At 38.8% G+C, this 12,547-nt stretch overlaps 1 protein-coding gene across 1 annotated transcript; it reads left to right on the top strand.

The window, feature by feature from the left end:
* The first annotated feature begins 3,589 nt into the window (after positions 1-3,589).
* Positions 3,590-11,629, top strand: pitpnbl (phosphatidylinositol transfer protein, beta, like). The gene is made up of 11 exons (XM_036589768.1): positions 3,590-3,714; positions 4,204-4,234; positions 4,525-4,670; positions 6,257-6,348; positions 7,035-7,042; positions 7,228-7,302; positions 7,498-7,581; positions 8,912-8,989; positions 9,129-9,236; positions 10,214-10,336; positions 10,664-11,629. Exons 1-11 carry the CDS (start codon positions 3,695-3,697, stop codon positions 10,709-10,711), a joined length of 813 nt encoding a protein of 270 aa, XP_036445661.1. The 5' UTR covers positions 3,590-3,694; the 3' UTR covers positions 10,712-11,629.
* The last annotated feature ends 918 nt before the right edge of the window (positions 11,630-12,547 follow it).

Below are 12,547 nucleotides of genomic sequence, written 5' to 3'. Positions count from 1 at the left end.
CCAAGGTATATCTCAGAGTTAGTGGATCCAATGTTGCAACTGTTCAGTGCAGCAACTAGTGTGTTTGGACTTTTTACCCCTGGATACCCCAACCCCCAGCTCCACCTCCACCCATATAGTTCCTCTAAGGGTAAAATGTGTGCACGCATATGTGTTTCTGTGTACCCATGGAAATTTCACAAGGTAATGTCATTATCGTCTTCTGTTTATGTCCTTTACATCACAGAAGAAAGTCATTTAGGCACCTACATGCCAAGTAGGGCGAACAAACAATCATTAGACCTTTAAGTGGGTATACAGAGCACTTTCACTTCTCGGTTAAAATATTCTCATTTACCCACTCTGCGGTCATTAAAGAACATTCTTCACTTGCAGAGAATAAAAGAGGCTTTGTAAATCTATAGTCATTATCTTAAAATGACATTATTTCTGTCCAGTCAAAGGAGGTGCCTTGCAGTACTACAAATAACTGCTCCACAGAGAACTCCACAATGTGAATTCTGAGCAATTTTCTACAATAGGCAGTTGTATATACAACCCCATTTCTGAAAAAGTTGGCACGCTGTGCAAAATGTAAATAAAAACAAAATTCAGTGATGTGGAAATCATTTAAACCCTATATTTCATTGAAAATACTACAAAGACAACATAACAAATTTTATTGTTTTTTTGAAAAATATATGCCCATTTTGAATTTGATGCCAACAACACGTTCCAAAAAAGTTGGGACAGGAGCATGTTTACCACTGTGTTTCATCACCTCTTCTTTTAACAACACTATGTAAGCGTTTGGGCAATGAGGAGAACAACTGCTGTAGATTTGAAAATGAAATGTTTTACATAGGATTTCAGCTGCTCAACAGTTGGGATCTCCTTTGTCATATTTTTCATTTTATAATGTGCCAGATGTTAACAGTGATGACAGGTCTGGACTGCAGGCAGGCCAGTTTAGCACCTGGACTCTTTTAATATGGAGCCATGCTGTTGTAATACATGCAGAGTGTGGTTTAACATTGTCTTGCTGAAATAATCAAGGCCTTCCCTGAAAAAAATGTTGTCAGGATGGCAGCATATGTTGCCAAAACATGTATATATCATTCAGCATTAATGGTGCCTTCACAGATGTGCACGTCACCCATGCCATGTGCACTAATGCACCCCTATACAATTATGAATACTAGCGTTTGAACTGTGCACTGATAACAAGCTGAGTGGTCTTTAACCTGGAGGACACAGCGTCCATGATTTCCAAAAAAAAATTCAAATTTTGATTTGTCAGACCACAAAATACTTTTCCACTTCGCCTCAGTTCATTTTAAATGAGCTCAGGCTCAGAGAAGGTAGCAGCATTCCTGTATCCTGTTTACATATGCTTTCTTCTTAGCATTCATGGATGCAGTGCCGAACTGTTTTCACAGACAGTGTTTTTCAGAAGTGTTCCTGAGCCCATGCAGTGATTTCTACTACAGAATCATGTCTGTTTTTAATGCAGTGCCGCCTAAGGGGCCCAAAGATCATCGCCAGCAAATACTGGTTTTTGGCCTTGTCCCTTGCATACAGAGATTTCTCCAGATTCTCTGAATCTTTTAATGATATTATGTACCGTAGATGATGAAAAGCAAAAGTTCTTTGCTTTTTTACATTTTACATCATTACATTTTTGAGTTGTTGCACTATTTGATTGTGCAGTCTTTCTTAGAGTGGTGAACCCCTCCTCATCTTTACTTCTGAAAGACTCAGCCTCTCTGAGATGCTCTTTTCATACCCGATCACATTATTGACCTGTTGCCAATCAACCACCTGGTGTTTTTAGCACTACACAACTTTACCAGCCTTTTGTTGCCCCTGTCCCAACTTTTTTGGAACATGTTTTTGGCATCAAATTCAAAATGGGCAAATATTTTTCAAAAAATAATTAAATTTCTTAGTTTCAACATTTGATATGTGGTCTTTAAAGCATTTTCAATGAAATATAGGGTTTAAATGATTTGCACATCATTGCCTTTTTTTATTTACATTTTTCACAGCATCCCAACTTTTTTGGAAATGGGGTTGTAGTTATGTTATATTGTGTATTATGTACAGTCATATGCAAAAGCACCCCTGGTCAAATTACATATATGTTGATTTTCTTAGTGAAAAATAAGTTAGCACAACCTCTAACAAAGTAATAATAATATTTCTATTTATCTGCTAAGTAAACATAAAATAGAAAATGTGACATAACTTTTGTGCAGGCCACACTTAATGGTTTTACATTTTTCCCATAAATGTTAAATATTCCAGTAAATAAAACAGTAATTTTCCAGAAGTGTGTTATCTGTTGGGGATGTGTTAAATTTTTTTCAGTTAAAAAAAATCAACAATACATGTAATTTGACCAGCGGCGCCCAAACTTTTGTATATGATTGTAAACCTCTTTAATGAATTTACTTCCCTCTAAATACATGGGCTACTGATTGCAATTAAGAAGGGTTATTCACAAAAGTAATAAAAACACCACATATATACCCTAAATATTCTTTCAAGTAAATTAAAGTGAGATTAAATGCCAAGTAGTAATATGTATTAGGTATGAAAAAGTATGTAAAGTAAAAAGAGTGAAGTGGAAAATCATGACAACTATGCCAGACACAGAGAAGCTGCATCCGCATCACTCAAATCCTAATACCAGAGATAGATACTCCATCAAATCATCCATCAAAAAATTGAAGTTACACATTTACCCCATTACCCTAAGCAAAGTTGATCAGCCAAAACATGTTTAGTGTCCCCACAACTTTGTTTTCATTTCTTTTGAAAGGCAAACTATTTTCTCACAGCAACTCTAAACAGGTGAAATATCTGATTAACTGTTCTATAAAATAACAATTTGGCTAAAATGTGACTTTTTAATCACCAATTTTCTCCCCAATTTAGTCATTGTCAATTTCACCTACGCACTCTTACACGATACTACCAAGCTGGAAGGGTGAAGGCTATCATGTGCTTCCTCCGTGAAGTGAAGCGCCGACGCATTTTTTGATACTGCCGCTATCTTAATGTCACTGGACAGCTCTACATGCTTGCAAGACTGACTGCCAAGTCTGCTGTCAGCTATGTTGGCTAAGATCCCACTGAGTGAAGGGGGGAAAGGGAAGCAGGGCTTTCCTACTCACCCAGAGAGAACAAGGTCAATTATGCTTTCTTGGACTCCTGACTACAGATGGCTGTGGCATCACCTGGGATTGAACTTGCTATCTCCCGATGATAGGCATCACTGAATTTTAACAACCTAATAGAAAGTGCAACTGAGAACATGACAGTGAATAGAAGAATGAAAATTACAACTAACTGCACAAATTTTCATGGACTTAGACCAGATTAGAACATGTTTAGTGGATTTTTGGTCGTTGCTGGACATAAAAGGTTTCGGGTTAGGGCTGAGTTAGCAGCATTTAGCCCAGGAGACAGATATACTGAAGACAATGGGAGTACCCCACAAAGTGAGGAAAACAATATTTTATTGTGTGTAAGTGTGATTGTGTGTGTGCGGGTGTCTCTGCTCCCATTCCCTTCCCATCATGGTTACTCTCTCACACACCTAGTAGCCCTTTAAGCCCCCCACTTCCCTGATGACGCATCCAAACGCGCTTGTCCAGTTTCCGCCGACCAGAATCTGTTTGTTGAATGTACCGTTCTGTGCAGGTTCGGGATGGTACTCATCAAGGAATAGTGAGTACCCATCAATATAACATCTTTCTTGTCACGTACACTGTGTACATTTGATAAAACTAGATGTCATTTTTGTGAGTTAAGACCTTCGCGTTGTATATCGATAATTAACGCGAGGCAGTGATTGGGTTTCTCCGTCCTCTGCTAGCATTAGCTCGGCTTAGTTTCTTTAGCCCGCTTGCTAAATGTAGCTAGCTACAGATTCATATGGGTTCCAGCAGTGTGAGACACAGATTAAACGCCAGTATAGAGATGCCGTTTAGTCGAATCACACTCTGTTTTCGCGTACATGTCGTACATGTTTACCAGAGTAAAATAGATAGATTGGTTTATATGCTACAAACTGAGCGCAGGGCTGATGGTTCACGCCCGTTACTGAGCTAAAGGCGCCGGAGCGGAGCGTTAGCCTGCCGGGGATGTCCATGCCTCCGTTATCCGAATCCAGTAACGTTATGCCTCACATATTCTTTCTCTTTGCTTCTCTTTCAGCCAAGTGGTGTTGCCATGTTCAGTAGAAGAGGTAAGTTATGAAATCCAACGCTGTAATATCTAGTGTTGACCCATAATTTAACAGCTTTTATAACCGTAGTTAGCTAGCTAGCGTTAGTTAGCTCAGTCATGTGAAGCTTAGCCTGGTAGCTACAAGAGCCTTTTTATTATTGTTATGCGTAATGATGCACGTAAACCTGTCATGTAGCTAGCTTAGCACTTTTTCTCGCAGTGCTCTGTGTTAAAGAGTTTTATCCCATTGTGTGGTGTGTTAGCGGTTAGTTGCCATTAGTTACTTATGTAATCCCCCAACCCCCCCAGTACCAGGTTGGCCAACTGTACTCCGTTGCCGAGGCCAGTAAGAACAACACGGGAGGGGGAGAGGGGATCGAAGTCCTCCGGAATGAACCGTACGAGAAAGAAGGGGAGAAGGGCCAATACACCCACAAAATCTACCACATACACAGGTACGTGTGCGCTTTCACTGCTCCCCTGGACGTCTCCATGTGACCGATGTTGATTCTGTTATACATCAAACCTATACTGAAGCTTTTCAGACCTAGACTGGTCATAATCTGAGTTTAAGAAACTTGTATCTGATTTGTGTTTCACATTCTACTGCCAGCATGCTCCTCAATTAAAGACGTTTGTTTCTCAAAGATGTTCTGGCCACCTACGCATACATAAAGAAGACCCTTGCTCCTTTGAAAGACCTCTGGTGGGCGGGGTCTAAGCTGTTTTTGTCTACAAAAAAAAATAAATGGTGTTTCACACAATGGTAGAGAGTAGGGGTCACCAGTCCTAGTCCTGGTGGCCCAACACTGTGCACACGGTTTCGCTTTTGCCTCATCTTGCACACCTAATTCAATTCGTTAAGTAATTAACAAACCCCTCATTGGCTGGGTCACGTGTGTAGGGTAAGGAAAACAGAGAAATGTGCAGAGCAAAGGAAAGCTTAGACTGGGATTGGGAACACTGGGAAAGAGAAGTGTTCCAAAGCTGGCATGTTTTGTCCTGTGTGTATTGTTGTGTATTGTCTGCCAAATGTACTATTAAAAATAACAATAAACTTGCAGCTACAGTGATTTTTATTTAGTGTTTCACAAACAGTGCTGCATTAATTCCAATGAAACAATGAAGCCTAGTTGTGCACACTTTGTAATAAACATTTAGTTAGTTTGTGTTCTCTGTGTAATGATATCCAAAATATGCTGAGAGAAGCATGTTGTGATATCACAGTAACAATAAAATATTGTTATACTGCTCACCCCTAATTATGCTACATGCTAACACTTTGGTGCCTTTAAATGACATCACTGACTTGTACTATAACTACACTACTTCAGCTCCTCAAACTGTAGTCTACTATTGCCAAAGCCACAGTTGCCCAAGCTTGCTAGTTTTGCATTTTATAATTTGGTAAGGATGCCAGTGTTATAATTAGGAATGCACCGATATGGGAATTATGGGCCAATGCTGCTATCTGGTATTTTTACATTTGACATTTTTTTCTGCCAATGCTGATACAGAATCCACCACATAAACATTGTGAAAAGTAGAAACTGGGACATTTTAGTGCAGTAGCCCAGGGTCACCTAAACATTCTGCTCCTGTGGAGTACATTTAATACACCATCAAATATCATTCAAATCTGAACATCTGTTCAGTTCCAACAAATTTTAAGCGACTGTCTGCTGATACCAATAAAATTGAGATCATCATTCATCCCTACTTTTAATCTCAATTCAGTGAACAGGATTGTTGGTTTGCATGTCGCATATGTGTAGCAATAGCGATATTTCTATTTTGACCACTTAACAACCTTGTCATTCAAATGAGACCATGATATTCAGGCAAAAAATGTATGTAGGACGTAACACACTTGCTTTGGATCTCATTGTTTAACCCCAGAGCGTGTTGGAGGAGATTTATTGAAAACACTGTTCATTTTCCCATAGATATAAACAGTTTAGACCCAGGGCTCATCCATATGCTAACGTGAGTCTCATTTGCAGAGGTACATGCTTTGAACAGAATGTTCTCTCCCTTGTAGCAAGGTGCCCAGCTTCATTCAGATGTTTGCCCCAGAGGGAGCCTTGGTCTTTCATGAGAAAGCCTGGAATGCCTATCCCTACTGCCGCACCAGTTAGTACCTTTTAAGTTATCTTGTGTGTTTTTAAATGGGTGGGGATGACTGTATGTTGTTCATGCAGTTACATGGTACAACATTAATCCTGTAAAGTTACCCAGGTATATCATATATATATATATATATATATATATATATATATATATATATATATATATGTGTATGTATGTGTGTGTGTGTGTGTGTGTGTGTGTGTGTGTGTGTGTGTATATAGGATATACCTGGGTAACTTTACAGGATTAATGTTATATATATATATATATATATATATATATATATATATATATATATATATATATATATTTGTGTGTGTGTGTGTAGTGACAATAGACTTTAACTACACCAGCATAAGACAAACCCGAAGCACAAAACATCCTATTCCACTACATCATGTTCATATTTTAATCAAAGACACACGTGAATAGTTCGTAGTTTTTTGGCCTGTGATTGTTTTTGTTCTGGACTGTTTTTTCTTAATCTATAAAATTTTTTTTTTAAGGCTGTATTAAACGCAACATGTACAAGAGCAATTCTTTTCACTTTTGAAAATCACAATTTTTTCTGTAAATATACCAGGAATTTGAGTGTTTTTTCATTACCAACTAGTATTTGTCCCAATGACAAGTCTTTTCTCTTCTTCTTTTCCCTGCTCCTGTATTGGATTAACATTGGAATGCTGCAGTTGTTACAGTAAGTGTGTGATTGTTTTTCTTTTACTATTATACCTTTTTTATGTGTGAAATTTGGTTTTGCACATTATTTTAAGATAAAACTGGTCAGCATTATTCCAACAGTGTAAGAATATTTAGCTTTTAAAATGCGGTATGTAATGTCACAGAAATGTGATCATTCATGGTGTGCAATGTACTCTCCAGAATGAGTACATGAAAGATGACTTTTTCATTAAGATTGAGACTTGGCATAAACCTGACATGGGAACAACTGATAATGTGAGTCTGTGAATTCATTATAAAGTGTCATATAAAGCTTTATCTTGGACGTTTATTTAACTCTATAGTAAAAGTAAATGTTAAGTCATGCTGAGTATTTTTAAGAATTAGTAGCTCATACCAATTTATCACTACATTTGTGAAATAGAAGCTCTGATTTTCTGTTTGTTGTCTGTTTGTTTATTTACCTTCCAGCCTCATGGGCTCCCCCCTGAGGAGTGGGAGGAGACTGAGGTAGTGCCCATTGATATTGCAGATCGTTCTCAGGTGGATGATGTGGTGAGTCAGACAAGGAACTCCATGCTGGTTACTACTCTGCAAATAAATTCATGCAAGCAGTACCATGAAACGCTTTGAAATGTAAATAAGCACTGTGCACTGAATTTTTTTGATGACATGTTTATGAAAGACAAAGAATGAGGGAGAGACATGATAATAAGCCTTGATATACAATGAAGCTGTTCATCAGTTAAGCCAAACCCAAGTCCAAGAAATTTAGGACAGTAGGTAAACTACAAATAAAAACAGAAAGAAGTTATTTATAAATCTATCTTAACCTGTATGTGAACAAAAACAGTTCAAACACAAGATGTGTAATGTTTTTTCTTATCAGCTTTATGTTTATATATAAACATGCTCATTCTGAAACTGATGCCTGCAGCGTGATCTGATAAAGTTGGTACAAACTTAAAACAGGAAACGCAATCATGTTTGGGTATTAAAGGAGCATCCAGAAAATGCTGAAAACCACAAATGAACACCCACAACCTTCGACCCCTCAAATGGAAGTGCATTAAAAATGGACATGTTTCTGTGATGGATATCACTGCAGAATACTTTCACAAGCTGTTGTGAGTAAACTTCATCCATTGCTGCATCCACAAATGCAACACTGTACCATGTGCAGTGGAAGCCATATGTCAATGTCCAGAAATGCTGCTGACCTCTGAGCTCAAGCTCATCTGAAATGGACTGATGTACGGATGTAGTGGAAACGTGGATTGTAGTCTGGCGAGTCAACTTTTGAGAATATTTTTGGAAGTAATAGACATTGTGTTCTCTGGGCCAAAAAAAGGACGGTCCCGGTTGTTACTAGCAACATATGCTGCCTTTTACATACTGTGTATTTCACAGACTTCCATGTATATTTCAACATAACGAAGCCTCATTCTGCACGTTACAACAGCATGGCTATGTAATCAGAGAGTGCAGGTGCTAGACTGGCCTACCTGCAGTCCACAACTTTCCCCCATTGAAAACACATCATATTAACCTCAAAAATACGTCAACAAAGGCCCTGTGTGGTTGTGCAGCTGAAGACTTGGCAAAGAAATCTGCTTTCAAAACTGGAGCAGTTTGTATTTGACGTGATGTAGGCGTCAAACTTGGAATCAAAGTAGATTTAAAAAAAAAAAAATGATATTCATAAGGTAAAACAATAATATTGTGTTTTTGTACAATTTTCAATTTAATATAGGTCGAACAGAATTTATAATTTACAAATAGCTGTTTTGTGTTGTTTCCCCCACCCCCCACATTTCACATACCGCCCTAATTTTTTTTTTTGGAATTGGGGCTGTACATGAAAATTTACATATTTGTCTTACAGGACTATAAGCCAGAGGAGGATCCCGCCATTTTTCACTCTGAGAAAACCGGGAGGGGACCACTAGGACCAGGATGGAAGGTACCTCTTGCTTATGTACTGCGCATCAATTAATATGTAAACACATTAAAACATTGCTAAAACATGCTGTTCTCATGTGGTCACTTCTTTCTCTCTGTTTCTCATTCTCTCTCTCCCTCCCTCACTGCCTCCTCTGTAGAAGGAGCTTCATAACAGTAACTGTCCTTACATGACTGCATATAAGCTGGTGACTGTGCATTTCCGTTGGTGGGGTCTGCAGGGCCGTGTGGAGAACTTCATTCACAAGGTAAGAAGATTTGTTATTTAGATGTGTTCTGTCCTGCTTCATCTTTTGTCTGTGTTTGAAGCTGATGTTGGCTCCAGAAAAAGTAAAAATAAATTTCTCTGACAAGCAAAGTTGGCAAATTGTCCACCGCAGAAGAAAAAAAACAGTATTCAGTGTTGTACTTGTAAGCTGTAGTTTTACCTTATTAGCTCATCTGAGACAGCCTCCATTACATTACTCAATACGCACAAAAAACTCAATTTCCTTTGGCTGTTTTTGAATAATAAAACACTTTCAAGTGTATTCTTTTGCTCAGTGCTAAATTTTTATGCAACACCAGTACTGTCAACTCTAAAAGTAAGCCACAGCTCTATTACTTTTAGCCTAAATCTGTTTTTTTTCCACTTCTCTGCAGTTAACTTGATATCCATTTATGAACTTTTACAGATACTCAAATATCAAAATTAGTTGAAATGCACATTTCAAGTGTAGACACGTTCAAACGGTCAAACAGGTGGAACTATTTCATGGTTTCTACAAGGGACATTAGACATATGATTTATAGTTTCTGTTCATGCCATGTATCAAGAAGGGGGTACAACACCCAAGGACTCACCACTTGAAAACGCATCCCGCTCAATATGCAGAATACAGCAGAATAACAGAAGCATAAGGGAAAGCCTGTGAGCTTGCAGATGCCACCTGTAACCTCAGTTTTTGAAATGATCAAAAATTCACAAACAACGGGGCCAAAATTCTTTGCTTTGGATGAGACCAACCATTGTCTTTTGTTGGATTTTGTGGCACATGCTGTAGCGTATGTAGTGTAATTATACATTTTTTGTGAACTCTTTTTTGTCATCTTTTTTGGTTTCAGCATGTCCTGACTTTCGGTTTTGGCATAAGAAGTTTCGTTTCATTTCAGTGCATCACCTACAATGACTATGTAGTAACGAATCTCTTTCTATCTATCTTTTTCTTTCTTTCACTCCGAGCAGCAGGAGAAGAGGCTCTTCACTAATTTCCACCGTCAGCTGTTCTGCTGGCTGGACCGCTGGGTGGACCTCACTATGGATGACATCCGCAGGATGGAGGAGGAGACGCAGCGGGAACTGGACCAGGTACCTGTCAACAACACCGCAACCTGCTATGTTGTGTTTGCTTAATTATTGTTTTTTTTTATTAGACCCAAGTATGTCAATGCTTGAGTACACCTCAGTATATTTACAGTTTTCAACCTGCTCGCCCTAAACAAGTCAAGTCTCCAGATTTTAACTGCAGTCCTCTGTAGAATGTTCTAAACAAACAGGAAAAGACACCAGTAGATCTTATAACACATGCATCGTTTCTCAGTTGTGATTTCTTGGCCTTTTTCTTATTTTATGTAAGTCACCATCATTGTTTCTGCAGTAAGTGCCATATACATACGAGAATTCTCTTCTTCGCAGATGCGTAACGAAGGATCAGTGCGAGGGATGAAAGCAGGAGAAGACTAGAGCGGAAATTAGTGAAGGACGGAACGAAAAAACCGGGGCTACTTTTTATTTTACCTCCTTCAGTCCTCACATGGCCAATCACAGTGTGCCACTTCACCAAGCCCTTCCGAACAGGAAACTGTCATCTCTTACCCAGGAAGTGTCCATTATCATCTGCGAGAGAGTGCGTGTGTGTGTGCGTGCGTGCGTGCGTGTGTGTACACGTGTATAAAATGTGCGTTTGTATTTGTGGCGGTGCAGTTTGACTCTGAACCTCATCATTTGCTGCCAAATTCTTTGGGATTTTACTTAAAATGTGTTAAGTAATGTCAGCGTTTCTTTTTATAATTAAGTATTATAACTGTTTTATCGTTTTTGGTTCATTTTGCAACCATCAGCTTTTTACTCAGTGTGCCAGTGGGGTCCTAAGGGCCAACTAAGTTTTACAAAAACGGTTTTGGGGACGCATTTCACTAAACATGTACTTCAACCATGAATAAACGACTAAGTGATTTACTCATCGCGATTAAAATTGATTATGTTTAAAAAAATTCTCAGTGGAGGAACTTAAACTACAAGAGAAGGGCGTGTGTAATAAAAAAAATACGCAAGTAACTGAAAAAAAATGTATTAAGATTGCTTGTTTTCCTCATATGAAACTCAAAGCACGATGGACGGAGCTTCTGTTTGGCTTTATTTTTTGGATTTCTCTCTGCACTGAAGGCTTCATGCAGGGTAAGCGTCCACGTTTCTGGGTGAGGAGCTGTGTGGATGAGACTGTTTTTAACTCGAGCGCAAGACCCTTGAAGCCTCTCCCACTTTTGACTGATGCGGCAGGCCACGCCTCACCACTGGAGTGAAGCGGGTCAGAACTTTTGGAACCAAGTCTGATTTACAATAATGTAACAAAAAAATAAAAACAAACATCATTGACTGTCACGAACTGTCTGTGTCTTCACATTCCTCTGTACTTTGGGTGCCTACACATTCACTTCTCAAGTAGTACGTGCAAGTCAACCAATTGAAGTTCATGTGATTTTTCTTGTATGACAATGCAGTGAGCAGAAGCCGGAGACTGCCATTCATTGTTTGTTTCTAGTCAGGATGTCCATTAAGTACAAGATATACATTTTCCTGAGCTATTTCTGCAGTGATTAGATACGACGTAACCCACATGCAAAAGGAAGGAAATAGTGAAAATACAAACCATGTAAGACCTTGTAGACCACCAAAACTGCCACTAATAGATGAAATGGATTTGGAATAACTGAAATTTGGGAGGAGGGCCTTGCCTAAAACCCCTCCTCCTTCCAATCTGTTGCACTAAAATCTGCCTTCTGTTTCTCATGACAAAAGTTTTTGCCATCCCCATTACCACCCACTTTCCTCCTTGTTCTTCAGTCCTATATAAGTCCCACCACAGTTCAAAAAGTGGGGGGTGTCTAGGCTAGGAACAGGAGCTGTTCAGAACCTCAAGTTCTCAAAGTCCTCTCCCTTCCCTCAATCTGTCTCCCCTCATACTACAACCACATGTTGAAGGCATGGTCTGAATTCACAAACTGTACTTAAAGCTTTAGATCTGAAAAAATCCACAGGTGTTTCTGTCCATCCTGCCACTCTGAGAAGACAACACTATCGGTCTGAAAGAATGTGTAGCTGTCAATAAGTTGTTCTTGAGAAAAGGACAGGACAAAAAAGTGGAAATTTGCACTGGACGTCTGGGATGTATAGTAATGTTTTATAGATGGATGAGGCTAAATTTGTACTTGGGAATTGTGAGAAGCAGAAAAAAACCTAACTTCTAAGACTGAACTTTGGAGGTGTGGAAAATTTTTTTTTTTTGAAAGACTGAAAGTC

This window comes from Colossoma macropomum, unplaced genomic scaffold (assembly GCF_904425465.1).
Source record: "Colossoma macropomum unplaced genomic scaffold, Colossoma_macropomum, whole genome shotgun sequence".
NCBI classification, from domain to species: domain Eukaryota; kingdom Metazoa; phylum Chordata; class Actinopteri; order Characiformes; family Serrasalmidae; genus Colossoma; species Colossoma macropomum.
This window is presented reverse-complemented; position numbering and strand designations above follow the sequence as displayed.